At 45.9% G+C, this 25,848-nt stretch overlaps 1 protein-coding gene across 1 annotated transcript in view; it reads left to right on the top strand.

Annotated features, from left to right (window-relative positions):
- MFSD10 (major facilitator superfamily domain containing 10) overlaps positions 1-25,848 on the top strand; it is a 54,877-nt gene that overhangs the window by 5,667 nt on the left and 23,362 nt on the right. Inside the window, exons 2-8 of the mRNA XM_069744740.1 lie at positions 565-872; positions 1,442-1,538; positions 6,628-6,731; positions 12,269-12,427; positions 13,028-13,216; positions 16,097-16,205; positions 25,158-25,269. Of these exons, the coding sequence (XP_069600841.1) occupies positions 714-872; positions 1,442-1,538; positions 6,628-6,731; positions 12,269-12,427; positions 13,028-13,216; positions 16,097-16,205; positions 25,158-25,269 (929 nt within the window). The 5' untranslated portion in view covers positions 565-713. The remainder of the gene's footprint in view (positions 1-564; positions 873-1,441; positions 1,539-6,627; positions 6,732-12,268; positions 12,428-13,027; positions 13,217-16,096; positions 16,206-25,157; positions 25,270-25,848) is intronic.

Below are 25,848 nucleotides of genomic sequence, written 5' to 3'. Positions count from 1 at the left end.
GTGTGAAAGTAGCCTTACAGACATTTCTAGTGAACCTACCCTAATAGCGAATGGAACCATCACATGTCGTATCAAGATTGGACATTTTCTCCGCAGTTTTTCATGGAGCGTCTGATCAAACCCAGCAATGCTAGTCTATGGGTCCGTGAAAGAATCGGACAGCACTCTGATGCCGTCCGAGTGCTGTCACTTTTTAACTGACTGCTAGATGGGGAAAAGATAAAGAAACTTTTTGTTTTTCTTTCTCATCCGAGAAATACTGATGAATCTCTGACCGATTTGTTCTCGTATGAGAAAATGACTGATGCAGGTCGACACCTATATTGCCAAACCGACCCTATTGTTACACCAGTGGGTATTTTAAATTTTTGCACTTTTACTGAATGGTTTTTGCAAGACCACTATGAAAAGCTGTTTTGCATCATTGCTGCATGTGTAACTTAAAGGGCACAGCTTCCTGTTCAGATAAATTTCCTTCTTCTTCATGCATTGTTTCCTGCTTAATTTATTGTGGCAACTTCTGGGTATTACAAAATAACTGAAGTTCTGACTTCTTCTCCACAGCGCCAGGAATGTCACCGTAACCTATAAAGTGCTCTGCCGTGAGTCAGCACTACTCAGCCTCCTGGGAGGTGGAACATTGACGAGGTGGCCGTCCTCAGGATTGGACTTGTTTTCCAGGGTGCAAGTGTCTGAGCTTCTAAGAACAAAGGATGAGGCGAGTGCCAGCAGCAATGACCAAGCAAGAGCCCCCGCAAAGCCCACACAGGGTCATCACGGCCGTCTTCTTGGCTCTCCTCATCGATCTTTTGGGCTTCACGCTCATCCTTCCACTCTTGCCTTCCATATTGGATCATTACAGCAAGTCTAACGTAAGTAGATTGGAGCCAAGTCTTGCTTGGTTCATCCTCTTTACAAAAACTTATGTAGGACTTCCCTTCATTGAGGAACTAAGCTAAAATTAGGTTGAGGAACTGCCCCAGGGATCACGGACTAGGGTATTTCTGTCTTTGGTGGACAAACGCCACAATGGAACGACTGTTGTTGTCTTTGCCATCTCACATATACACAATGGTCTGCTGAAAAACATGATTTTAAAGATACAGGGTTAAAAAAAACAGCGCCATACCTTTCGACAGGTGATAATGCAACTCAGCCTCCTTTACTTTTAGAGCAAAATTGTCAGCAGATTTCACAATACTACATATATTATTAAATACAGTGCAGTACATTAGGCCTGATGAGGCTGGTGTACTTAGAAAAAAAATCCATGTTTAAATAATAATCACTGGTGGATTGGCACCAAAGCAAGGGGCCCCTATTGTATTCTCGCACAGGATTGCTCCTGTCCATGTCCGCTGATAGTTATGTATAAGGATGTACATACAGTGTGTAAGATCCTATGTAGTGCAGTATCGTACCCTTCTTTCTCATTATTCAGGATGGACTTTATCACACTTTGCAGCACACAGTGGATTGGTTTGCGGCAGCGGTTGGGGTTCCCCAGGAGAGGAAGTACAACAGTGTTCTGTTTGGAGGTGAGACGTGTGATCTACTAAGGCTGTGTGCACACGTATTCTAGGTCCACTGCGGATTTTTCTGCAGCGGATTTGATAAATCCGCAGTGGAAAACTGCTGCGGATTTATTGCGGATTTACCGCGGTTTTTCTGCAGTTTTCACTGCGGTTTTACAACTGCAGTTTTACATAGGGGCAGTTGTAAAACCGCTGCGGAATCCGCAGAAAGAAGTGACATACTGCGGAATGCAAACCGCTGCGTTTCCGCACGTTTTTTTCCGCAGCATGTGCACAGCGTTTTTGGTTTCCCATAGGTTTACATTGAACTGTAAATTCATGGGAAACTGCTGTGGACCCGCAGCTGCGGAAACGCTGTGGATCCGCAGCAAAATCCGCATCGTGTGCACATACCCTGAAAGTAACTGCGCCCAAAATCAATCATTTCCTATTACATTTTTGTCCTAAGCTCTGAAGCTTTCATTGAATGCTGGAACTTGTAGTCTTGCAACAGGCGGTGTGGCACAGTTTGTCTATAAGACTGCTGTCTTTGAAGGGAGCCTGACAACTGATACATGCTGCCCGATTCGTGGCATGTATCACACTGGCTGCATGATTCCAGCTAGGTATGTTTGACTCTGACTCGCAGACGCCGGGAGTCAAGCCACACTGGAGACTAGCCGGTCAGGTATCTTCTCGCCACCTGTTCCCCTGGAGTGACAAATCTCTCCCTATACACACAAGCAGGGAGAGACCTGTCACTCCAGTCAAGTGGGTGGGCAGAAGCCATCGGGGACCGCCTGTCTGACTAGTCTCCTGTGTGGCCTGGTCCCTGCTGCTGATAGACTGCAGTTGTGGTCAGTATCTTGGGTAAAGGGCAGCAAATTCTAAAACTAAAAACCCCTTTCTTCTTGAAAACTGACACAATTTTTAAAATAAAATTGCAAATGTTTTTATTTGTAATTTTACCCATTTGTGAAAATGAAACAACCCATTTTATCCAAGAATAATTAATTTTATTTTTTTTACTTTGGGCCTAAGAAATAACAGGCAGGTAGTTGATAACTACCTTCCTGTTGTTCTCTGCTCTGATGATGGGGCGTGACTGCCGATGTCATGCTGATTGAAAGCTGGCTCCCCACTGCATAACTGCGGGGAGCCGACTGTCAATCAGCATGATGCCGACAGAGCAGCTTGGAAAAAGGAGTCTGCTTGGGGACCGCTCTGAAGTAGCACCGAGTAAAAGGTGCAGGTAGCTGCCTGTGTTAGCATCTACTTTCCTGTTAGTTTTTATGCCCATATTAAAAATGAAAACAAATCCTGGTCAACGCCTTTTAAATGTAGCATTATATGAGAACAATAGTTCATGTGGAACAAAAGTTAATTTAAAAAATTGTCTGTGTCTGACCATGTACTGAACATACCACAGCTCCTGGGCAGGGGAGGAAGCAAAAGACAATACTGACATTACAGCAGGAGATCGCAGCGGATACATTTTGTGAGGTAAGATATTGTTTAAAAAAAGTCTGTGAAATATTTTACCTCACAAAATGAATCCATTATGATCCCCTGCTGTAATGTCAGTATTGTCTTTTGCTTCCTCCCGTACCCAGGAGCTGTGGTATGTTCGGTACATGGTCAGACACAGACAATTTTTTAAATTAAGTTTTGTTCCTGGGAAAACCTCTTTAAAAAGCAAATATCAACGCCAACATGGCTCCTCATAAAAAGTACGCCAATGACAATGAAAGGACAGCAGCAAAGGCACAACATCGAAGACCACAACGGGCAAATGAGACTCATGAAGAGCAACAGCATTGCTGGGACAAAAACAATGCATATAAGCGTAGGCGTCAAGCACATGAGTCCCCTGATGCTAAAGTCATTAGGGGAACAATTTGAAAAAAAATTTCTGTTGAGTTAGGTTTTTGAGCTGATTTATACTAAAATTGGCATGCTGATTCCAAAAATGTAGTCAGTTTTTTTTCTAGCACGTCAAGTTTTTCCTACACAACTTACCTGCCTGAGATAGCACAATTGCACTGATATCTGTAATAAGACTTGTTATCTGATTACAATTCGACTCATATAGAGCTACGTGGCAACTTGTAAGAGTAGTCACAACTTTATGCGAAAAGGAGAGAACAGCTGACCGCACCACAACTACTACGACCAAGGCTCCCAGAATCCACAGTTGCTAGCCAGCTGGCAGACCTGTGGTGCTCCAGCCGGAACAACAAGCATAGGCAATACAGCGGCGAGACGAAGGAACTTGGCGGCACTCACCGGTCTTCAAACAGGTATTTTTATTGCTTCACGGCACGGGGGTACAAACAAAAAGAGGCAGCAGGCGAACATGTTCGCCTGCTGCCTCTTTTTGTTTGTACCCCCGTGCCGTGAAGCAATAAAAATACCTGTTTGAAGACCGGTGAGTGCCGCCAAGTTCCTTCGTCTCGCTGCTGTAGTCACAACTTTGTCATGCCTACTTCTTATATATTTCATTTTTTGTTCATATTTGTACTATTTAACCCTGCTGTTCTGTTGGTCAAAAATGACCGACTTTGAACTTCAATATTCTTTAAAATATTCAAGATGCGGCTCTGAAACCCGTGGCCGACCGACCCATCCTCATTTAAGTCAATCAACCACAAGTTTCAGAACCGCATCTTGAACACCCCAAAAAATACCAAAGTTCAAAATAGGTCTCCCCAGACCGAACAGAACAGCAGGGTTAATTGAAAAAAAAAAACAACACTTTTTAGGTACAGTAGTTTACATAGTTTTGAGAAGACAAAAATCCTATAGTTCAAAAACTTGATGTGATAGAGAAAAACTGAGATCATTTCTGGATTCAGCATCCAAAAATTAGTTAAGAACAGTTGTCTGACCTAACTCTTAAAAAATTGTGCTCCCCAGTGATTATCACAGGATGCCATTAGGCAACAACAGCGCCGCATGCCTGCCCCCATCGTGACATTACTGCCCTCCCGATGTGATAGCATCAGGCCTCCATCTAGTTAAGTCAATAAGGGCCTTGCCTTGAAACCAAAAGGCTTGAACACAACTATATCACACACAAGGGAATGTGGTGTAAAACCACAAGATGTCAGGAATTGGGACACTAAACCACTGGACTCCAGGAACATAGAGTCACTGTACACCAGTGAACTGGAACATAAAACTGCTGGACACAAGGAACCTGAAACCAGTCGACACCAGGAGCATGAGTCATAAGACACAGAACATCATGGACCGGGACCTGAAATGGCTGGACACCAGTGACTGAGACATGAAGCCAAGACGCATGAAACCACTGGACACCAGAGACCTGAGCCACAGAAGACCATTGAGTGAGAAAGCTGACTGAGACCAGAGACTGCGACCTGAAGCAAGTGAACAACGGGCACTGAAACATTGCGCTCCCGGACACAACAGATCTGAAACCAGAGGAGTTCATGAGCTGGGAGATAAAGCAAGTGAACACCAAAAACTATATCGTAAAGCCACAAGAGCTCGAAACTGGCACTTCAAGTCACAAGGCATCAGAGAGTGAAACCTGGACCCAATGGATATAAGAGACTGAAAAATAAGTATAGTACACACCAGAGTATGTGGCATAAAACATCAGTACACCAGGAACTGGGACATAAAGCTACTAGACACAAGGACCTGAAACCACTGGACACCAGGGACATGAGCCACAGAATACCATGGACTGGGATATAAAGCCAAGTGACACCAGGGACTGAAAAATAAAACCAGTAAACATCAAAAATTAGATGACAAAGCCACTGGGTACCAGTAACTGAGACATCAAGCCAAAGTGCACCAGGGAGAATGTAGCAAATAGACATATAGCAATATCGGAGAATGAACAGGTCAGACCAGAAAGGCAACCATACTGCTGGCCTGAACTGTCAATCATCAGGAGTGCACCATTCTTCAACAAGCAGGAAGCTAGAAGGCAGAGGATCATTGCACTCCTGACGAAAGAACTGACAACCTAGTAACTTTGTAGATAAAGCTTTCTCTGATAGAATGCTGAACAGAATATTGAAGACAATGTCCATTGTTGCTGAGAAACACAAGAACTTTACTTACAATAAATTTCTTTGTAGTTTATGAGGTTTCTGTGTCAATAAGCTGCCGACAAGCTGCTCTATTACATAGATGTATGTACTACAAGTGTCGCGGATCTGCCGTCTGGATCACCTGAATGATTCACTGCACCTGCGCAGGCGCAGTAAATCAGACCGCCGCCATCTTTGTGCAGACAGATAGCGGCGGTCACATTAAAACTGCGCATGTGCTCCTCCTGTACAAAGATGGCGGCAGTCAGTGAATCATTCGGCAGATCCCGGCGGCGGCATGTTCTCGACTGTGTTCCGCTGGTGGTACCGCGTAAGAGGCTGCGTCAGTGTGTGTGTGGGGTGTGTATGGCGTATAGAGTGTGTGTGTGTGGTGCGACAGTGTTCCGCTGGTGGTACCGTGCAATAGGTTGGTACCAGCAGCAGTTTCCATATTGAGACACCCATCACTTGGGTGTCCCAATATGGAGGTCGGTGAACTTCCTCCACTTGGAATTCTGGGATACGGTGACATCTGGACAGAACAGGAAATGAACACATTACAAGGCAATTATATAAATAGATGTTTCTGTACCTGGTGTACGGTGGATTGATTTACTAATCCTATGATCCAGTCGCTTTATGATCTAGTTTTTCATAGTTCACTGGTTTTATTTCCCAATCCCTAATGTTGAAAGCTTTATTTCCCAAAACATGGAGTCTTTTGGCTTCAAGTCCTTCGTGTCCAGTAACTTTATGTCAGAGTTCCTGGCGTCCATTCTTTTCAGGTCCCAATCCCTGGTGTCCTGCAACTTTATTTCTCACTTCATGGTTTCTTGTTTCCCCGTTCAGGTCCATACTATCGGTCTTTATGTCCAAATCTCTTGTGTCCAGTGGAGTAATGCCCCAGTCCCATGTTCCTGGTGTCCAGTGTTACAGGTCCCAGACCATGGTGTGGAATGATTTGGTTCCTAATCTCTGTACTGTGGCTATATGTTCCTGTTACAGATGCTCTGTCATCATTAATCAATCTCACTATATTTCAGGTCTTGTTGGATCCCTGTTCTCCTTGCTGCAGTTTATCTGCTCCCCGCTCACTGGAGCTGCCTCGGATTATGCAGGAAGACGACGACTCATGATGATAACTACGGTATTACATTTTCCAGATGGGGTCTCCGATTTAACATTAACCAATTATAGCAGCACTATGCAGGAGTAGCACTAGGACAGCGCCACCTAGTGCACATATTTATGTGAAGGCTGAATTAAATACTTGCATTTATGAATATAAAGATTATGGAAGAATACACCATTCAGTATGATTGATCCTTGTCCCTGCACACCAGAGAATCTCAGTGCACGCTGGCGAGGTATAGCTGCACCCTCATAGGTAGTGATGTTATCAGTGCATGCTGGGGAAGTATAGCTGCACCCTTATAGGTAGTGATGTTATCAGTGCATGCTGGGGAAGTATAGCTGCACCCTCATAGGTAGTGATGTTCTCAGTGCACGCTGGCGAGGTATAGCTGCACCCTCATAGGTAGTGATGTTATCAGTGCACGCTGGGGAAGTATAGCTGCACCCTTATAGGTAGTGATGTTCTCAGGGCACGCTGGGGAAGTAGAGCTGCACCCTCATAGGTAGTGATGTTATCAGTGCACGCTGGGGAAGTATAGCTGCACCCTTATAGGTAGTGATGTTCTCAGGGCACGCTGGGGAAGTATAGCTGCACCCTCATAGGTAGTGATGTTATCAATACATGCTGGTGACGTATAGCTGCACCCTTATAGGTAGTGATGTTCTCAGGGCACGCTGGGGAAGTATAGCTGCACCCTCATAGGTAGTGATGTTATCAATACATGCTGGTGACGTATAGCTGCACCCTCATAGGTAGTGATGTTCTCAGTGCACGCTGGGGAAGTATAGCTGCACCCTTATAGGTAGTGATATTCTCAGTGCACGCTGGCAACGTATAGCTGCACTCTCATAGGTAGTGATATTCTCAGTGCACGCCGGCAACGTATAGCTGCACTCTCATAGGTAGTGATGTTCTCCGTGCACACTGGCGATGTATAGCTGCACCCTCATAGGTAGTGATGTTCTCCGTGCACACTGGCGACATATAGCTGCACCCTCATAGGTAGTGATGTTCTCCGTGCACACTGGCGACGTATAGCTGCACCCTCATAGGTAGTGATGTTCTCCGTGCACACTGGCGACATATAGCTGCACCCTCATAGGTAGTGATGTTCTCTGTGCACACTGGGGAAGTATAGCTGCACCCTCATAGGTAGTGATGTTATCAGTGCACGCTGGGGAAGTATAGCTGCACCCTTATAGGTAGTGATGTTCTCAGGGCACGCTGGGGAAGTATAGCTGCACCCTCATAGGTAGTGATGTTATCAATACATGCTGGTGACGTATAGCTGCACCCTCATAGGTAGTGATGTTCTCAGGGCACGCTGGGGAAGTATAGCTGCACCCTCATAGGTAGTGATGTTATCAATACATGCTGGTGACGTATAGCTGCACCCTTATAGGTAGTGATGTTCTCAGGGCACGCTGGGGAAGTATAGCTGCACCCTCATAGGTAGTGATGTTATCAATACATGCTGGTGACGTATAGCTGCACCCTCATAGGTAGTGATGTTCTCAGTGCACGCTGGGGAAGTATAGCTGCACCCTTATAGGTAGTGATATTCTCAGTGCACGCTGGCAACGTATAGCTGCACTCTCATAGGTAGTGATATTCTCAGTGCACGCCGGCAACGTATAGCTGCACTCTCATAGGTAGTGATGTTCTCCGTGCACACTGGCGATGTATAGCTGCACCCTCATAGGTAGTGATGTTCTCCGTGCACACTGGAGACGTATAGCTGCACCCTCATAGATAGTGATGTTCTCCGTGCACACTGGCGACATATAGCTGCACCCTCATAGGTAGTGATGTTCTCCGTGCACACTGGCGACGTATAGCTGCACCCTCATAGGTAGTGATGTTCTCCGTGCACACTGGCGACATATAGCTGCACCCTCATAGGTAGTGATGTTCTCTGTGCACACTGGGGAAGTATAGCTGCACCCTTATAGGTAGTGATGTTCTCAGGGCACGCTGGTGACGTATAGCTGCACCCTCATAGGTAGTGATGTTATCAATACATGCTGGTGACGTATAGCTGCACCCTCATGGGTAGTGATGTTCTCCGTGCACACTGGCGACGTATAGCTGCACCCTCATAGGTAGTGATGTTCTCCGTGCACACTGGCGACGTATAGCTGCACCCTCATAGGTAGTGATGTTCTCTGTACACACTGGGGAAGTATAGCTGCACCCTTATAGGTAGTGATGTTCTCAGGGCACGCTGGTGACGTATAGCTGCACCCTCATAGGTAGTGATGTTATCAATACATGCTGGTGACGTATAGCTGCACCCTCATAGGTAGTGATGTTCTCAGTACATGCTGGGGAAGAATAGCTGCACCCTTATAGGTAGTGATGTTCTCAGGGCACGCTGGCAACGTATAGCTGCACCCTCATAGGTAGTGATGTTCTCCGTGCACACTGGGGACGTATAGCTGCACCCTCATAGGTAGTGATGTTCTCCGTGCACACTGGGGATGTATAGCTGCACCCTCATAGGTAGTGATGTTATCAATACATGCTGGTGACGTATAGCTGCACCCTCATAGGTAGTGATGTTCTCGGTACATGCTGGGGAAGTATAGCTGCACCCTTATAGGTAGTGATGTTTTCAGGGCACGCTGGTGACGTATAGCTGCACCCTCATAGGTAGTGATGTTCTCCGTGCACCCTGGGGACGTATAGCTGCACCCTCATAGGTAGTGATGTTATCAATACACGCTGGTGACGTATAGCTGCACCCTCATAGGTAGTGATGTTCTCAGTACATGCTGGGGAAGTATAGCTGCACCCTTATAGGTAGTGATGTTATCAATACACGCTGGTGACGTATAGCTGCACCCTCATGGGTAGTGATGTTCTCAGTGCACGCTGGCAACGTATAGCTGCACCCTCATAGGTAGTGATGTTCTCCGTGCACACTGGGGACATATAGCTGCACCCTCATAGGTAGTGATGTTCTCCGTGCACACTGGCGACGTATAGCTGCACCCTCATAGGTAGTGATGTTCTCCGTGCACACTGGCGACGTATAGCTGCACCCTCATAGGTAGTGATGTTCTCCGTGCACACTGGCGACGTATAGCTGCACCCTCATAGGTAGTGATGTTCTCCGTGCACACTGGCGACGTATAGCTGCACTCTCATAGGTAGTGATGTTCTCTGTGCACACTAGCAACATATAGCTGCACCCTCATAGGTAGTGATGTTTATAGTGTTTGTGCTGTTTACTATCAAGTATTTAGGTTGCCGCTCTTATATCACTTCTCTCTGCCATCTTTCCTGTGTTCTATACAGGCAGCTGTATTCCCAGCATTCCTACATGCTAATATCAGCACATTTTTCAGCAGCGAGTTGTCAGCATTGTACATGTTTTATGCTTCCAACACATCTGTCACAGCTATAGGAAAATAGAATACGTTTTATACTGCTACTTCTAGGGTATGTGCACAAGAGGTCTTTTCCAAGTGGGGGAACCCGCTGTGTTTTTCAAGAACCATTAAAGAAGCGCTCCCATCCAAATTTTTATCTCTGAACACATCAAGCATTGAAGTCGCTCAATAAGCAGAATATATAAACAGCAAGTCGTTTTTACATAAATGTTAATTCTTTTTAGCGTTTAGTTGGTACTTTTCAGAGCAGAATGACCTGAAAAAGACACACTGCACACGTTAAAGAGGAAATGCCAGCAGGTTTTGCCATGTAACCTGAGAGCAGCATAATGGAGGGGCAGAGAACCTGATTCCAGTAAAGTGTCACTTACTGGGCTGTGATCTGCTATTTTAACAAAACCAGTGTTTTGTCAGCAGAAGATTATCACTAGACTACTAGGTGTCTCATACCTCCTGGTCGAACCCCGACCCACCACTGATTGGCAGCTTTCTGTGTACACTGTGTATTGACAAAAAGCTGCCAATCAGTGGTGTGGGCGGGTTATTTACAGCTCAGCATTCAGAGCTCTGCTAGATCTGCAGCAGAGAAAATAGTGATTCTATCACAACGGCTGCACCCATTAAACTTAGTGATACAACGCTGAAATCAGGGTCTCTGCCCCTACACCATGCTGCTTTCAGATTTCATGGCAAAAAAACTGCTGACAGATTCTGCATCAAAAATGTTTTGTGGCAGGAAAAACGCAGCATAAAAAAACTTGTTTGGTGTTTTTTTCCGCAGTCATTAGAACAGCTGAAAAATTCTAGACAGACACTGGAAGAATTAGCATGCTGTTGATATGAAACTGCTGCAAATCTGCACAGGTAAAAAAAGCAATATGTGCATGAGATTTTAGAAATTTCATTCACCTTGCTGGGACAGTAAAATGCTGCATTTTTCATACTGAAAAAATGATGAAAAATGTGATGTGTGCACATATCTTAAAAGTGGCAAAGCTAATGTAATCCAGCAACCAATGATCTTTAGTGCATGGTGCTCCAGATTTTGGAGGCTGAAGTGCTCCCTCTAAGTCTTCTGAGCACTTTGGGTATAAATATTGACTATGGAGACTTGATAAATATAATGTACAAGCACAGTAGCTATATCCATGATGGTGGGGTTAGGGGCTTGTAGGTGCTGGCCAGTGACTGTGCTGCAGAGGAACAGAAGGGCGAGGAGGTGAAGGAGAACTAAAAGGACAGAAGTTTACTAACTCGGAGGCAGAAGATCCTAATGTTTCATACTTTGGGCGCAGAATCTGTGTTTGCATCCAATTGTGGCTGCTCACCAAATTTCCCAATACACAGTGCATACATAGCTAATTGGGTCTCTTTGACCTGATGAAGCGTATGTACTTACTGTAAAAATCCATGTTAAAACGGCTGTATAATCCTGAAATAGCCATGAACATTTTAAGACTTAGCCATGAAGTTATAAAATCATGAAATTTTCCAGAGGGATTACACAGCCATGCTGACATGGATTTTCAAAGTGCACCAGACTCATCAGGTGGAAGAGAATCTCTTTAATATATTTTGAAATCTGGCGTCAGATTCAGTGTGACTCTTTTATTGTGTGTGTGTGTCTGTGTATATATGTATATTTTATAATTTTTTTTTCTGTGTGCCTCTAACAAACCACAAACCAGTCTCCTACAAAAAGAGAATGACGTAAACCTAACCCAACAATTTGTATGGATAGCCCGAGCACATCCCGCTCCTGGTACTGCCACTTGCTCCGTTCAGCTTAATGTGATCAGCTATGGTGCCAGGACCCGCCGCTTGCATGCAAATAATGAAGAGGCTTAGCATTAATGCGGGTGCCTCCGCACATCCACTTTGCCAGTTATCACTATCCCGGATGACGGACCCCCGCCAATCATTTATGATTTTTAAAAATGATCCTAAGAAAATCCCTTCAATGCATAAATGACCACATGCTGTGTTATAAGGTCTGGGCGGGAATGTCACAGTAAATGGAAGAGAAGATTGCCGCCGTCTTGTCACTTAGAGATGAGAACCTGGATTTAAGAAATGTTTGAGATTCTACCATAAAGCTGAATACTTTCGCCCCCACAGTGGACATATTTCTGATAATGTTGCCCTCTCCGGCAGGTTGGGTTAATTGTGTCTTACGCTTTATGGGCCGTCTCAAGAAGCTTTGGCGTTTTCCTGATTTCACGCATCATCGGAGGATTGAGCAAAGGAAATGTCAGCCTGTGCACAGCCATCATTGCTGACCTGCCCTCTCTCAAAGACCGTAGTAAAGGCATGGTAAGTGTAATGGGTGGCAGGACACACTTTATGATTTATGGACAAAAGATCTGAGGCAAAGCTGTAGGGTATGGAGAGGTAACAATCACATTACGGACGTGGCACCTGAACAGCCCAAAGACCCTTCGCACCACAGGCGTATACTAGTATTGTGAATATCAAGGGTAGGCAACTGTTACAGGTTAGGAATCTGAGCCCAGGAACTATAATGGGTGGTCCCAACTTGGCAACTTGTTGCTTTGCATGGACCCTTAAGTGAAGCTGGGAGCCGAGCTCCGTTATCTCCAGCACTCCCCAGTCCATGCACGTAGGGGTGACGAGCTTGCTCCATTCTATTAGGACATTTCAGAGCCCCATTTTCTGCATGTGAGGGGCCCAGCAGTCCGCAAGTTATCCCCCCTCCTGTGGACAACTTGCATTGTTGGGACCACCCCGTTAAGTTGAGCTTTTGCTGAAAGCCATGCTGCATTCGAGAAGGTGACTGACCGGTATATGTAGCTGCCAAGAGAAAATCATTGAATGTACGGTATGTCGTTTTCTGAAAAATTAAATTTTTGTAGTTTTCTGAAAAATCTGTTCTTTTTTGTTTTATATATACAGGCAATGATTGGTGTGGCCTTTTCATTGGGCTTTACCATCGGCCCCATGGTGGGAGCTTACTTTGCCATGAACCTGACGAGTGGAGAGCTCTTCTATGTAAGGCCGGCCCTCCTCGCCCTCCTCTTCGCTGTTATCGATCTGGTATTCATATTTCTACTCCTTCCAGAGACCCTTCCCAAGGAGAACAGGGTAAGACACGGTCACCTGACGCATATATATAGCCTACTAGGTAATAGTAGAGGGGGTTTCATATTTGGGACCCTCAGCCGTCAGTGGAGAACCATTACTAAAGGTCCACATACACTTTGGAGTAAATCCTATTTCAGCCATCTAATCTGTATGGGGGTCTCCAATCTTTTCTGCAACAGATAATGTTGGTAGAGGAGGAGTGGGCAGAGCGATCCTTTTTTATTTCTATTTACTATCCCCATCGGAAACACATGACGGAGCTGTTCATGTGTATTGGGAGTAGGGACAGCGATCTAGGGCATATGGGCACCATAAGGCTATGCGCACACATTCTGAATTTTTTTGTGCTCTTTTTTGGCGGTTTTCCGCTGCAAAAACGCTTAAAAACGCATACATTAAGCATCCCATGATTTTTAATGCGTCCTGCAATTTTTGTGCACATAAAAACGCATCGCGGAAAAAAACGCAGCGTGTTCATAAATTTTGTGGATTTTTCATGGATTTCTCGCTATTTAATGCATTGGGAAGCTCCGGGAAAAAAAATGTGAAAAATCCGCACAAAAAACAAGCAAAAAACACGCAAAAAATGCATGCAGATTTCCTGCAGAAAAAGTCCGGTTTTGTTCAGGAAATTTCTGCAAAGAATCCTGATGTGTGCACATAGCCTTAGAGTGCGTTCTGAGGGTCCCACGACTTTCATACATTACACGCACAGTGGTCAGAGTGTGACTCCTCATTTCTCCCTACAGGACGGCACGTGATACTTACAATGTGAGATGTGCCGTCATGCAGCAGGAATGTGGGTGTTGTGGTCTCCGCATTTTTGTCAGTCAGGGAAGAATCTTGGTTCCTGATTAGTCTCTGAATTTATGGCTTTCGCTCTGCTGCAGGAATGTAAGTCTGGACTGTGGGGTGTGTAGCTGTAAAGGAACAGATTCTGGTGGAAGTAAAAAGTTCTGTCATCTTTCTACATCGGTTTCCCATTGTGTTCGACCTCTGTTTGCTGTAAGGGGACTAAAAAAGTTCTTGTCCACAATCAAAATTTAAAAAAAAAAACACCCCAAAACATTAAGGTCACGTTCACACGGTCAGTATTTGGTCAGTATTTTACCTCAGTATTTGGTCAGTATTTTACCTCAGTATTTGGTCAGTATTTTACCTCAGAATCTGTAAGCCAAAACCAGAAGTGGGTGATCAATACAGAAGTGGTGATGTGTTTTTATTATACTTCTCCTCTGATTGTTCCTCTCCTGGTTTTGGCTTACAAATAAATACTAACATAAAATACTGACCAAATGCTAAACGCGTGAACATGGCCTAAGGCAACGTTCCCATGATTCGTATTTAATGAGTTTTTGATGTTGCAGATTCTCTGGAGCAAGTCTTCCACAATTGGGTAACTTGCATTTAGTTTCATTGTGTTTTTGAGTGCAATTTTTACATGTTTTCATTGCTTTTCCAAAGCCGGGGTCACACTTGCGAGTGCAATGCGAGAAACTCTCCTCAATACCCGGCACTGCCGCCGGCACTCTGGGCCGGAGCGTGCGGCTGCATGTATTTCTATGCAGCTGAACCGGTATTGAGGAGAGTTTCTCGCATTGCACTCGCAAGTGTGACCCCGGTCTAAAAAACATATACATATGTACTGTATATGTGTATATAATATATATATATATATATATATATATATATATATATATATATATATATATATATATATATATATATATATATATATATATAATTTTTTTTTTTTAATCGGCAGATTTTTCCCATCAGATGCAATTCTATGGGTAAAATCCATGCACAAAGCTGGTATGCTGAGCAAGAGTAATTGCCATGTTGCAGATCTCAAACATGCTTCGCTGGTCAGTTATGCAATTTAAAAACCAAAAAACGAAAACAGACATAAACAAAAAAACCCGCAAACAATGGACAAGTGATTTCTAGAAATCTCATCCACTTTTTCTGGAACTGTAAAACTCAGCAAAAACACATTTTACAGTGGGAACTTAATCCAAAAGCATAAGGCTGTGTGCACACGGTGCGTTTATGCGTTTTCACAGCGTGTTTTCCGCTTGGAAATGGACCAAAAATGCTATGGAATTCGTATGCAAGCTAATTCAATGACAATTGTGAAGTGTTGTGCACATGATCAGTAATTTTGCGTGTGTATTTGCAGAGCATTTTTTTTTTCTCCAGCAAGTCAATTGTTTGTGCGTTTTTACAGCGTTTTTCACCCATTCACTTCAATTGAGTCAGTGAAATCCGCAGCAAAAGCGTAAGTATTAAAATGTTGGCAGATTTGCTGAGTTTTTGTTCTGCGTTTTACCGACTTCCTATGGTGTTTCCCACACTGTCATCTGTGGGAAACACCGGCACGGAGGTAAGACCGTCTGTCAGAGCGCTGTGGGGTCATGCTGTCAGATGTCTGTGTGACCTGCAGTAAAAAGCTTATTGCAGGTCAGCAGGCATGGGCTGATGAGACTACTGCTCCCATCGGACTTCGTCTGCTGTTACTGATCACATTGACAGCAGGTGCCGCTGATGGGAGAGGTACTCCCATCTGCTGGTGCCTGTGTTCACAGTTTAACCCCTTCATGACCAGTGCTTTTTTTTTTTTAGTTTTGCATTTTCGTTTTTTTGCTACCCTTCTTCTCAGAGCCATAACATTTTTTATTTTTCTGTCAATATGGCCCTGTGAGGGTTTGTTTTTGTGGGACGAGTTGTACTTTTGAACGAAACCATTTTTTTAAACTTTTGGCATGCTTCAATAGTCTTCATGGGAGACTAGAAGCTGCCACCACTGCCAGTACCCCTGCAAGGAGATCCAGATCCATCAGATTGAGTTTTTTTATGTTTTCTGCTTCTATTTCTTAGGTTTCCTCCATGATGGTTGGATTTCAAGGAGCTTCTGACCTGCTCAGCCCTGTGTCCTTATTCCAATTCTCTGCGGTAACGAGAAGAAAAGACCGTCCTTGCCAGGAAAGTATGTAAAAAAATTTTGTGATGTGAGGTATCTGTATACCTTTAGGGTATGTGTCCACGTTCAGGATTGCATCAAGATTTGGTCAGGATTTTATGCAGGTAAAATCCTGACCAGATCTGCACCTGAGGTCACTGGCAGGTCACCTGCGTTGTCCTTGCGTTGTTTCAGCAATGTAAGGACATGCCGTGTTCTTAAGACACACTGCATGTCCGTTTCCGTGGGTCTGCCGCATGCGTCTTTTAATGCATAGTGGAGACAGGATTTCATTAAATCCCCTCCACTATGCTGTAACATCTGGACGCTGCGTTTTTGACGCTGCGCCTCTACGCAGCGTCAAAAACGCAGCGTTTCCTGAACGTGGAAACATACTCTTATCCATTTAACTGCAGATCTGTCAGAGAACATTTGGCCTTAAGGGATAACTAATCTTTTCATTTTGTCCAACATAGAAAGTTATGAAGAGTTATAAGACACCTTTTCTAAGGGGATTTGTATTCGTTCCTGTATAAAAATAACATATACGCAGCTTCCAAAACCTCGGCTTTTCCCAAGTCTATTTTCCTGCCTTCCATTGCATTAATATCAGAACGTACTCCTTTGGAGTACAGATGATGGCAGTGATGGGTCACTCGAGTACAGATGATGGCAGTGATGGGTCACTCGAGTACAGATGATGGCAGTGATGGGTCACTCGAGTGCAGATGATGGCAGTGATGGGTCACTCGAGCACAGATGATGGCAGTGATGGGTCACTCGAGTACAGATGATGGCAGTGACGGGTCACTCGAGTACAGATGATGGCCGTGACGGGTCACTCGAGTACAGAAGATGGCAGTGATGGGTCACTCGAGTACAGATGATGGCAGTGATGGGTCACTCGAGTACAGATGATGGCAGTGATGGGTCACTCGAGTACAGATGATAGCAGTGATGGGTCACTCGAGTACAGATGATGGCAGTGATGGGTCACTCGAGTACAGATGATGGCAGTAATGGGTCATTCGAGTACAGATGATGGCAGTGATGGGTCACTCGAGTACAGATGATGGCAGTGATGGGTCACTCGAGTACAGATGATGGCAGTGATGGGTCACTCACAACAACCTGTTGTCGTCTTCTGATTGTTTGCCTTATCAGAACAATCTCCTGCAGAATTGGAACACTTAGAGGATGAGACTGGTGCTGATCCTCTCACTGCAAGCATCTGTACTCCAAAGAAGTACGTTCTGACATCAATACAGCTGAAGGCAGTCAAATAGTAGACTGGGGAAAAGCTGGGGCTTGGAAGCCACTTGCATGCAATTTATTTATTTATTTATTTTTACAGAAATGAAGACAAATCCCACAAATAAAGTAGTTTATAAAGTTTCATAACTATCTATGCTGGACACAATTTTTTTGATATATGGAAATATCTGAGTAATAACAGGGTGCAGCCATACATGGTGAAAATATAGAGATGCATGGCTATCCACTATATGCCAAGAGTGCGGATAGTCCGTCATCCATATCACCGCTACTGCTGCACCTCCCTTTAAGGGTATGTGCACACGTTGCGGATTTGCCGCTGCGGATTCGCAGCAGTTTTCCCTTAGTTTACAGTACCATGTAAACCTATGGAAAACAAAATCCGCAGTGCACATGCTGCGGAAAAAAACACGCGGAAACGTAGCGTTGTTCATTCCGCAGCATGTCAATTCTTTGTGTGGTTTACACCTGCTCCATAATATAAATCCGCAGGTGTAAAACCGCAGGTGGAATCGGCACAAAATCCGCAAAAAAATCGTTGTAATTCCATGGGAAATCCGGAGTGCGGTTTTACCTGCGGAATTACCAAAATCAGTACGGAAAAATCCGTACCACTTTCCGCAACGTGTGCACGTGGCCTAAGGATTTTTATCAGGATTATCTTTCTCTGTTGTTATTGTCATTACAGTGGTTCTGACACCAGGTTTCACCATACAGACTAGTCACATTATTAATATTGGCCTCTTAGGCCTGACAGGGCTGGTGTACTTGCTTTGAAAAATCACATCATTTTCACTTTGATCCTTTTTGAACATTTTCACCCCTCATATTGAAATTTTGTCATCAGAATTCTGCAGCTATTCTGACAGACCTTTATGAGGTGGGTGTACTTTCTGAGAAAATGTATACGATTTAATTAATAATGTACGCGGCGTGTATTGTAGATTTTTCTCCAACGCCTCATTGGGGAACACAGGACCATGGGTGTTATGCTGCTGCCACTAGGAGGACACTAAGTAATACAGAAAAAATAGCTCCTCCCCTGCAGTATACACCCTCCTGCTGGCTCCAAGTGAACCAGTTCTTGCGTAGTGTCTGTAGGAGTACTTAAGTCTGCTTTCAGACCCCACTGTTTTTATTTTTATTTTTATTCTATTTTTCCCTTAACATAGCGAATGGGGGCGACGGACCCTTTCTAGGTTCCGATCTCCCCCGAACCATCAACAGGCAAGAACGCAGAGCGTTCCTCCCGTATCCTTTCCTGCACCGTTGGATGCCAGCCCTGAGCTCACTTTACGGTTCCTTCGCGTTCCGATCTCCCCCACTCCATAGCAGGCGACCACATGGAGTAGCCCTCCATTTACCTCTCCTGGAGCCAGGTGCATTGCCGGACATGATGTTTATGGCGTCTGTGCAGCCCCCCACTGCATCACCACTATTAGAGCGGATGATGGAAGGCGGCAGAAGCTCTCCACCGCCTCCCTGACTATGGCGACGATAGATTGAGCACCGGCACACCGCATCTACCGTGAGTACACCTGCGAGGCCGAGGCGCTGGGGGGTCCTGGTCCCTGGGATAAGGGAGGTCCGCAGATACCTTAAAGCCCGGGTCCGTGGGTCATGTTGCACAAATAGCGGTAGCGGCGCTACAGGCCGCAACCGCAAGTTTAAAATTTAGCCCCCGGCTTTTCCCTCTTCCAGGCTGGAACATTGACTCCGCCCACCGGCGGGAGCGATTTCTGTGGACATTGCGGACCTCCCCCGGGGACTCAAGACACAGGACCTGGGTAAGCTTAACCCTTCCCCTGTTAGTAAGCGCTCTCCTCAAGGCTACACTATGTCTCAATCAAAGCCTAACAAAAAGTCTGGGAAAACCCACACTGTGTTTTTTGCTGCTTGTACCGCTTGTAAGGTATCTCTTCCCCGGGGTCACAATACTGCGTTATGCTCAGCTTGTGAACCGGTGACTGCTCAGGAACCACCTGTTACTGATACCGAACCCAGTGAGCCTAGTCCCCATGAGTGGGCTACCTCCCTTACCCGGTCTATGGCATCCCTGGCCAAAGCGTTACACTCGTTCCGAGACCCTTCCTCTAACCAGGGCACTCTTACGGACAACGCTTCCGATGATCAGAACCCCTTGTACATTAGGGGTCGTACCTTACCAAGGAGCTCTTGCTCTTCCAAGAAAAGGACTCATGCCTTGTCCCCAGACCATCACCGAGTATCGAGTTCTGAGAGCTCCATTTCTCGCTCCCCTTCCCTTGGGTCAAGTAGAGAATCTGGCTCAGAGGACGATTCTGACACGTTCCTAGATCAGGAATTTCAACACGATCAGGAGACTCTAGACTCTCTCATTGAGTCAGTAAACAAGGCCCTGAAGCTAGATGAGGAACCTTTATCTAAAGCGGATCATGCTGTGTCCTTTAAGAGGACCAAGCAGGCTCACAGAGTGTTCGCCAATCATCCCGAATTTAAGGAAATTGTGAATCTCTAAGGATCCGTTCAGATAAACGCTTCACAGGCCAAAAGCCCATGGAGTCAAAATATCCCTTTGCTCCTGATCTAAGAAAAGATTCGTCACAGTCTCCTCTGGTAGATCCTCCAGTATCGCGCCTAGCTACTAAATCTATTTTATCTTCTTCAGAGGGCGCCTTGATTAAAAACCCCACCAATCGTCAGATCGACAATATGGCTCATTCAGCCTTTGAAGCCTCAGCAGCCACACTCTTTCCATCTTTTGCCACTACGTGGGTGGCTAAGGCTATGACCCACTGGGCTGAGGTCTTGTCTTCAGCTGTTCTGGATACCAATCTTCCCCCCCGAGGTAGCAGACCTTGCTACTCAGATAGCCAGAGCTGGGGATTTTCTAGTGACCGCGTCTCTGAATGCCGCTGACTGCACTTCTCAAGCAGCAGCAAACGCAATCACCATTTGGAGGTCCTTATGGCTCAGGGACTGGCGTGCGGATTCTGATTCCAAAAAGTCATTGACTTCTTTACCATATCGGAGCGGTCGCCTTTTTGGTGAAAACTCGATCAATTAATTTCCAACGTCACTGGAGGGAAGAGTAAATTTCTCCCACAACAGAGACCCTTTTGGCCCTTTCGGAACCAGCAACAGCAGGCTCGGTCCTGATTTTTTTTCGTTCCAACTCAAATTGGTCCTCTACTTCCACATCTTCCGGAACCGGCCGGGCACAATGTAGGGATAGATGTCCCCAGACCTCTTTCAAACCTTTCCCTTCATGGAGAGGCAGGCCTAGGCAGTCAGGATCCAGGGGGTCCAGACCGGGCAGATCTCCTACACAATGACTCCCTGTGGTATCCGGGGGACACTCTCAAAGTAGGCGGCTGCCTGCTTTCCTTCAGTGACGCGTGGCTCTCGGTCGTTCACGACGACTGGGTCCGCGACCTAGTGTCCTCCGGATACAAGATAGAATTCTCCTCTCTCCCAACAAATCGTTTTTTCCTGTCTTCGCCTCCCAGGGCAAAGGCATCAGAGTTCTTCCAAGCCATAAGCTCTCTAAAAGAAGACGGGGTTAATATCCCTGTCCCTCAGAGCGAAAGGTTTCAAGGTTTTTATTCAAACCTGTTCATTGTTCCAAAGAAGGACGGTACAGTACGGCCCATACTGGACCTAAAACTGCTGAACAAGTTCGTCAGGGAACGACGGTTCCGAATGGAATCGCTTCATTCTGTCATCACCTCCATGGAAAAAGGCTAGTTCCTGGCATCTATAGACATCCAGGACGCGTACCTCCACATTCCAATTTTCCCCTCTCACCAGAGGTTTCTTCGCTTCGCAGTTCAGGAACAACACTTCCAATTCGTTGCTTTGCCCTTCAGCCTCGCCACCGCTCCCAGGGTATTCACCAAGGTCATGGTGGCCATCCTTCACACCCGAGGCGTGGTGGTGCTACCGTATCTAGACGATATCCTCATCAAAGGCCCCTCTTTCCACGCCTGCAAGGAGGCCGTGAACATCACAATGGATTCTACCAAAAAAGAAAAAAGAAAAACGCAGCAGCACAGGTTCGGTACACACTCAGTCCTTAATAATGGAACACTGACAGTCTCGGGTGGACCCGTAGAAGCACCGGTTTGGCGTGAAACAGCCGTCGTCCTTTCCCCGCTCACCTCCTTTGCTCCTCCACTCCCCCGTGCCGTGAAGATGGTTCTACATGCTTTCTAATAAAGACAAGACTTGATCACAGGTTTGGTGAGTGTTGCCGCGTTCTTTCTACTAGTGTTATATCACAATGGATTCTCTTTCTCGCCTGGGTTGGAAGATAAACTTCAAAAAATCTTCCCCAGTACTGGCTCAGCGAATTTCCTTTGTAGGAATGATACTGGATTCGTCCCAGGGGGTGGTGCTTCTTCCCCTGAAAAAGATCTCAGCCTTACAGCGGGAAGCTCAGAAGCTCTCTCAACCTCGCACTCACTCTCTGCGCTTCAGTATGAGAGTCCTCGGCAGGATGGTAGCAGCTATGGAGGCGGTTCCATTTGCCCAATTACACCTCCGTCCCTTACAGTATGCCCTCCTGGCTGTTTGCTACAGGAACCCATCCTCCCTCGACCGTCGGTTCTTTCTTCCCCAGCGAGTCAGACAGTCTCTCAGGTGGTGGACATTGAAGTCCTCCCTGAATCAAGGGAAGTCTTTTCTTCCAGTACATTGGCTAGTTGTGACAACAGATGCCAGTCTTCTAAGCTGGGGAGCGGTGTTCCTACATCACACTGCTCAGGGCCGCTGGTCACTTCAGGAATCATGCCTTCCGATCAACATCTTAGAAATTCGGGCAATCAGGTTAGCTCTTCTCCAGTTCCATCGCTTTCTGGCGGGTCGTCCCATCAGGATTCAGTCCGACAATGCCACTGCAGTGGCATACATCAACCGACAGGGGGGAACCCGCAGCATGGCAGCCGTGAGCGAGGTAGGCTACATTCTCCGTTGGGCCGAGGAAAACCGCTCAATGAATCAAGGATTCAATGAATCAAGGAAAGGGTGAATCAAAAACCCCAAAACCCCGCCTCCATGGCTGAAGATTGTTCCCTCCAAATTCAGGTGACAGTGTCCCTTTAATGTTAAGCTCCTACTGCTTTGTTACCGAACTGGTTCACTTGGAGCCAGCAGGAGGGTGTATACTGCAGGGGAGGAGCTATTCTTTCTGTATTACTTAGTGTCCTCCTAGTGGCAGCAGCATAACAGCCATGGTCCTGTGTCCCCCAATGATTGGCACGGAGAAAAGGATTTTACGGTGAGTACACAAAAATCCCTGTTTTTTTTTGTTAAATGCACTTTAATATATAGCAAATGCAGCAGTTCCACAAGAAATGTGATATTGTAGAACGTCACCACAGGTTACCATGATTAATGGTGTAATTTGAAATTTGTGTAATTTCTGCCAGTCATTTGAAGTTGTAATTCCTGTTATTACCAGCAGGTGGTGCACTCAGTGTTTTCTACATATGGCTCAATCCCATAGATCACATGTCCTAATGTCCGTCACCTATAGCTGTAGCTGTAATGATAGGCAATGGATGCTAGACAGTAATATTAATAGTGCATTCTCTGTACTATAGGATATAGCTGCACACTGCATGCATATAGTTATAGTGACCCATGTAAGGATGATTAAACCCACATCTAAGGTTTGAAGGACACATTGTGGCACATGCAGCAACACCCTGAACCACACCCAGTACTTTTTGAGCACCTGTGAAGAAATAGCCCCCCAACACTGTTTAATACCCCCTTATACGAGATGGTTGGGAGGCATCGTTGAACCATAAATCCCAGGATGCCTTGATCAACTGACTTTCAATAGATTGATTCCCAACTCTTCAGTAGTGCAGATTAATTAAAGTCAAGGCCTTATAATTTTTTTTCTGGGGCCCAGTTTAAGGTGCCTTGTGCACATCATTTTTCTCCATGCTAAGCCTTTTCATCAGATGTCACTCTTACAAAAATAGGAAGAAACAGAAGACTAATCCTCTGACAGTCCTTTCCTGGGTCAGATCTGCAGGGGTATTGTGAGGTGCAGCCTTGGCTATGCCTCCCTCCCGCGCACACACACACACGGTGGTATAGTATCATGAGTCCTACCAAATGATGTACAAGGGGTTGTCTAATCCATGATTTCTGGGGGTTCGACTGCTGGGACCTCCGCTGAATAAGATAATGGGAGTCCTAAAGTTCCCTGTGTTAGAGAATGGAGCAGTGGTGGCGTGGTGGTCACACTTGCTTACTGTCTGGAACTCCTGGAGTGGTGGTCGCACTTGCTCACTGTCTGGAACTCCTTGAGTGGTGATTGCACTTCCTCACTTTATGGAACTCCTGGAGTGATGGTCGCACTTGCTCACTGTCTGGAACTCCTGGAGTGGTGGTCACACTTGCTTACTGTCTGGAACTCCTGGAGTGGTAGTCGCACTTGCTCACTGTCTGGAACTCCTTGAGTGGTGATTGCACTTGCTCACTTTATGGAACTCCTGGAGTGATGGTCGCACTTGCTCACTGTCTGGAACTCCTGGAGTGATGGTCGCACTTGCTCACTGTCTGGAACTCCTGGAGTGGTGGTCGCACTTGCTCACTGTCTGGAACTCCTGGAGTGGTGGTCGCACTTGCTCACTGTCTGGAACTCCTGGAGTGGTGGTCGCACTTGCTCGCTGTCTGGAACTCCTTGAGTGGTGATTGCACTTGCTCACTTTATGGAACTCCTGGAGTGATGGTCGCACTTGCTCACTGTCTGGAACTCCTGGAGTGGTGGTCACACTTGCTTACTGTCTGGAACTCCTGGAGTGGTGGTCGCACTTGCTCACTGTCTGGAACTCCTTGAGTGGTGGTCGCACTTGCTCACTGTCTGGAACTCCTGGAGTGGTGGTTGCACTTGCTCACTGTCTGGAACTCCTGGAGTGGTGGTCGCACTTGCTCACTGTCTGGAACTCCTGGAGTGGTGGTCGCACTTGCTCACTGTCTGGAACTCCTGGAGTGGTGGTCGCACTTGCTCACTGTCTGGAACTCCTGGAGTGGTGGTCGCACTTGCTCACTGTCTGGAACTCCTGGAGTGGTGGTCGCACTTGCTCACTGTCTGGAACTCCTGGAGTGGTGATTGCACTTGCTCACTTTATGGAACTCCTGGAGTGATGGTCGCACTTGCTCACTGTCTGGAACTCCTGGAGTGATGGTCGCACTTGCTCACTGTCTGGAACTCCTCGAGTGGTGGTCGCACTTGCTCACTGTCTGGAACTCCTGGAGTGCTGGTCACACTTGCTCACTGTCTGGAACTCCTGGAGTGGTGGTCGCACTTGCTCACTTTATGGAACTCCTGGAGTGATGGTCGCACTTGCTCACTGTCTGGAACTCCTGGAGTGCTGGTCACACTTGCTCACTGTCTGGAACTCCTCGAGTGGTGATTGCACTTGCTCACTGTCTGGAACTCCTGGAGTGCTGGTCACACTTGCTCGCTGTCTGGAACTCCTGGACTGGTGGTCGCTCTTGCTCTCTAACACTTCATTCACACAGGGGACTCCAGGACCTCCTTTCTCATGATTGGTGAAGGTCCCAGCATGTAGGCAGGTGATATTGTGAAGGAGAAAATGGCTGAGAGATCACCCTCACAATATGCCTTTAATGGACAATTCTCATGGATTCTCTGACTTTCTACAATGATGGTCTAATTGCACATCATGTCTTTTCTATATGAAGGTCTGCAGAATCTCCGTATCCTGGGCCTCGTCTACTTCCTTTATCTCTTCCTGTTCTCCGGTCTTGAGTACACCATCAGCTTCCTGACCCACCAGCGCTTCCAGTTCAGCAGGTAATCCTCGTCCTAGTATCTGGATCGGCACAGAAATCCCACGGTCATAAATACTTTATATTTATATACGAGTATGTATAGTTTGGCTCACACTCCGTGTAAGTTCTCCCGGAAAATCTGCATAAATTTATATAAATCTGCATTTTACAATCCCTTTGGCTCTGTGTCTCTTAGATCTCTGCCTGTGTAAGTGTTAGAGCAGCTGTCATATTTTTGGCATTATATGCATGAAACCGAAGGCGCAGGATGAGCATAGTTTACAGTAAGGGAATGCTCCAATGTATGGAAATGTAAGTGCATGAAAAAAAGCATCTTTCCATACAGGAGAATATGTAGGATATTGATGTATCCCCAATGTATATTGATCAGCAGACACTAATGGATGGGGACGGTATTAATCTGCTGATACCGGGGACCCCTAGTAATGGGTTTCTTGTTGCATTACATTACAGCACTAGATTACCCAGATATAGGCAAGTCATTGAGCAGTATTCTTTCAACCAAGAGGGACGGGTATTTTGCAGTTGGTTTGAAGGGGATCAAATACTTAATTCTCACTGCAAAGAGCAAATAAATTTA

Source organism: Ranitomeya imitator, chromosome 1 (assembly GCF_032444005.1).
Source record: "Ranitomeya imitator isolate aRanImi1 chromosome 1, aRanImi1.pri, whole genome shotgun sequence".
Classification (NCBI taxonomy): Eukaryota; Metazoa; Chordata; class Amphibia; order Anura; family Dendrobatidae; genus Ranitomeya; species Ranitomeya imitator.
Note: the sequence above shows the minus strand (reverse complement) of the source record. Positions and strands in the feature narration are given on the sequence as shown.